The sequence below is a fragment of the Rhagoletis zephyria genome, unplaced genomic scaffold (assembly GCF_001687245.7).
Source record: "Rhagoletis zephyria isolate East Lansing unplaced genomic scaffold, Rhagoletis_zephyria_1.1 Rzeph_scaffold_04928, whole genome shotgun sequence".
Taxonomy (NCBI): Eukaryota; Metazoa; Arthropoda; class Insecta; order Diptera; family Tephritidae; genus Rhagoletis; species Rhagoletis zephyria.
Window position 1 is genome coordinate 38841 of NW_016162011.1, and position 3944 is coordinate 42784.

Here is a 3944-nt window from a genome sequence, read left to right on the forward strand (position 1 = left end):
CTCTGAGCGGCAAAGCGGCGAGCGCTTCAGCGGTGAATGACTTAAAATTAAAATATTTGACATACTATTGAAGTGGCCACACAATGAGCGGTAGAACATCTCGAAACATTCTACATAGCAACACATGGGTACCACGCAATTTGACATCAACCGACAGTCTTTACAGAGAATTTTGATAATAGACTTTCAAGTTGTTAGCCTGCGCTCAAGTCAGGAATTGGTGACCTGTGCTCAAAATCAAAAGGTTATCTCTAGGAGTTTCACGCTTCTGCGCTGCAAGGAGCCTAACCCTCTACCCTACAAAATCCGTAGCAACCATTTTTGCTACCTGCACGAAAGAGATACGGCTACAACAGTTTCGACAGTGAACAACCAAAAATACTGAGTAACATTCGACTGCCAGCTCTCTTTCTCGGCGCACGCAACCGCATCAATGTCCTGTAATCGCTTGATTGGCAACATAGTTGGCAATTTTACGGCGCGCTCTAAACTTTTCAGCGGCCGTGTGGTCGCCGGGGACAAGTCGGATGTAGTGAGCAAAGCTATAGACATGCCACTACAGAGCACACGCTTCCAGAGGTAGCCAGAACATCACATATCACAGGGAGACGCAAACAGAAAGTTCCCAGTAGAGTGCTACATATGTGAGCACCTGAACAGACACTTGCACGAGGCGGAAGCTCCTGCAATATTTCCCGATATAGTAATTCCCAAGTCTGTGTGTGTAAACGCCCATTATAATATGCGCATTAAAATGGCGGCATTCGCATGGGAGTTAATGTCATCGTTTACGAGTATAGTTTGACTGACATTAAGTATTAATTATAACCAGTCTCCTTCGCTTTTCTTCCATATCCAGGGAGAACAAATGGTGCTGTTATTAAGCCAGATGATGTCGATATCACCTACGATTCTATTATGAAAAATTTCACGTTAAAATTCGGCAGCTCTTATTGTCCTCTGCAGCATCAGACATATTTACTCATCTCCACCTTATTCGAGTAGCTCAGTTTACAGTCCGCCAGCTCAAGCAGCTTTACTTTTTTATCAATAAATTCCTTTTCATACCTCGTTATCATACCTTCTGCATTCAGTGTTGCCGTTGAGAATTTTCAGAAAGTCGCAAAAAAAGGGTAGAATTTACATGTACATATATAGTCTTTTCCCGACTAGAACATTCCGCTGCTGAATTTAAAAAGAAAATAGCGGGACAAGATTTCCCCAAAACACAAAAATCGAGTTGCTGCAAGAAGAAGAGTTGCATTTCCTTTAAAAGTGATGAATTTTTTCGTAATTACAGGAGGAAATATTTCATAAAAGCATAGTTCTGTTAAAATTTCATAGAAAAATCTCTGAAAAGGAGCAAAAGTCACACATAATTTTGGAAAAGGATCAAAAAATAATAATTTTTAAGAAGTCGGGTCAAAGAGTTTTGGCACCTAAAAAGGGTCAAATTGCCCCTTTAGTCGCACAACGGCAACACTGTTCGCACTAATTTTAGTGATGTTACCATTAAACGGACCTAAAATATTTACCCTCCTTAACTCAATTATGTTTTGGACATCGGTGACTTGATTGCCGTGGTTGTTCTTACATTAATTCGCTCTGTCCTTGAAACCTCCCGTATGTCGGCTAACTTTTTTCATAAAATTTTTGGCAGTTACAACTTTTATTATAAAAATGGCTCTTTAACAATTATTTTTCGACATTTATTTAATTACTCCTTAAATAACAGTTACGTCTGATTTTTAATTTATAAATCCAAAATAACAGTTATTTTTAATTTTTATCTTAATAATCTGCAAATATCAGTTATTTTTTTAACTTTTGTTTTGAATTTTTCCGTCACATTTTTAAAGGTCTTAACCGTGGACCAAATACAAAAATTGAAATTGGGATGAAAAAATTTTGTTAAAATAAATAAATTTCGAATGCAATTTTTTTTTTGTAATTTAGATGGAATGCATCACTCTTAAATATCGACTAGAGGTGAATATGGCTATTAAATCTGTGCACTTATTTTCAACATTTTCTGGAAATTTCTTCTGGCTATCCTCACAAACTCTTCACAATATCTTTCACAACGGAACGAAAAAGCGACGAAAGCAAACTTTCATAACAGCGCTGAGTCAATTGCCTCAAACCCAGTAACAATGTGCCGAAACGCAACCAATTTGATTGCTGTATGGTGTAGCGCGCGAGGGAAACCAAAGCGCCATTTGCATAACTCTCCAGCAGGACTGCGTTTTCTGCGCTAACGGCCAACTCTGTAAGCCAACAAAATACCAACTATTTATGTCAACATCGACCATGTTCATAAGTACATAGTACCACCGCTTACCTTTCCGACATAGTATTAGGGTTTCAAGAAAATTTAACTCCATCACGTCGGCCCGCAGCTGCTTTGCCTCCACAATAATGCGCCGCAATTGCGGATCACCGCAGGCATCAATCATGGCGCTTATGTCGAGCGACCAATGGGAGGCGCGCAGCACAAAACACTCATTCCACACGGTGCTTAAAATCGCCTCCTGTTGCGCTGCTGCAAGTGTACGGAATTGTTCATTGCATTTAGCCTGACGCAGGCAGGTGACTAGAATTTGTGCAAGTATTTGAAAATTCATTGCATTGCCGGTGGCGTTAACCGCATTTACGGCACCACTGCGTCGTTGTTGTTGTTGTTGCACAAGTGCAGCATAATGCGAAGATATGCAACCGATAGCAGTCGTGCGATTGTTGCCGCCGCTGATGTAACCGCTATGCGTCGGCGACGGTGTTATGCCGCCATGTTTCGCTATGGCTGTCGCTTGTGTGCGTGGTCCGCGCTCTTCCTGCACAGCGGCCACATTCATGCCTACGGCTAAGCAACGTTGCAAACGACAATATGGACACCAATTGCGGCGTGCCTTATCCACAACACAATTGCCTTTTGCGGCTATGCAGGCGTACATGGTGCCTTTGCGTACGCTGCGCTTGAAGAAACAGGAACAGCCATCACAACAGAGCACACCATAATGCTTGCCCGAACTCTGATCGCCGCAAACTTGACAGGCGCTGGGCACATGCGGTGTATGCGCTGTAGTCGTCGTTGGCACAATGCCGCTATATAGCGTGGGTATTGTGGGTGCTGTAGAACTCTGTTGGGAACTATCGGCTGCACCTTGATGTAGCATGTTCGGGAGCCGCGATCTAGGAAACAACTGAAATCCTTTGCTAACTTGCGTGCAGTTTTTATAGCTACGCTTCTCATTTCTAGCGCTAGACGCTGGCGTTTCGTACTACTTTACAGACATTTGCGTATCTCCACATTTCAATGCTTTCCTAGGTAACTACGTTATGTTTTCAATCACACTTCCTTTGTTATTTCTTACTGTTAACTCACATCCTTGTTTAATTTTTGTCAATCATTGCCGCGTGGCACCTCTTCAATGGCGTATTTACATAACCACTTACTTGTATGTCTGTTCACTTTATTGGTCAATAAGCGGTTGTCCTGTCGATCAACGTTGTCCAGCGACTTCAACGGCAAAGCAAAGGTTCGCAAGTTTTTATTAATAAGCGCATCAAAACTGTCCTGCAAGTGGCATGAGGCGGTAATACTGACGTACTTTATGTTGGCAAATTACAGTAAAATACCGAAGTGATGTAAAGGAATGTCGGTTAGGAGTTTCAAGTGCCTAAGCGGTGAAGCATACGATTTTTTACAAAAATTTGGTTTTACGGTCATTTCAGTAAAGAAAATATAGTCGGCGCAAGAAATCTTCGTCAAATGGAGGTCTATTAGGAAAATATATTCTTCTCAAAATTCTTCAGCGGCTAGTCAGGGTTTAGATGAAGGCTTCACCTCGATCTGAGGATTTGGATATGCAAACTGTGAGCCGGTAGAAAAATTTCGGTGCAATAGGGCTTAAATGGGGTAGAGGTGCACCACAAGCTGCTAAAAT

The 3944-nt window shown here is 41.7% G+C and overlaps 1 protein-coding gene across 1 annotated transcript; it reads right to left on the minus strand.

The window, feature by feature from the left end:
• Positions 1–2055: 2055 nt before the first annotated feature.
• Hr83 (nuclear hormone receptor 83) lies at positions 2056–3173 on the minus strand. The gene is made up of 3 exons (XM_017626924.1): positions 2764–3173; positions 2342–2661; positions 2056–2267 (listed from the first exon to the last, which is right to left on the minus strand). The coding sequence occupies exons 1-3, from the start codon at positions 3171–3173 to the stop codon at positions 2056–2058; spliced, it is 942 nt and encodes a 313-aa protein (XP_017482413.1).
• Positions 3174–3944: the final 771 nt, after the last annotated feature.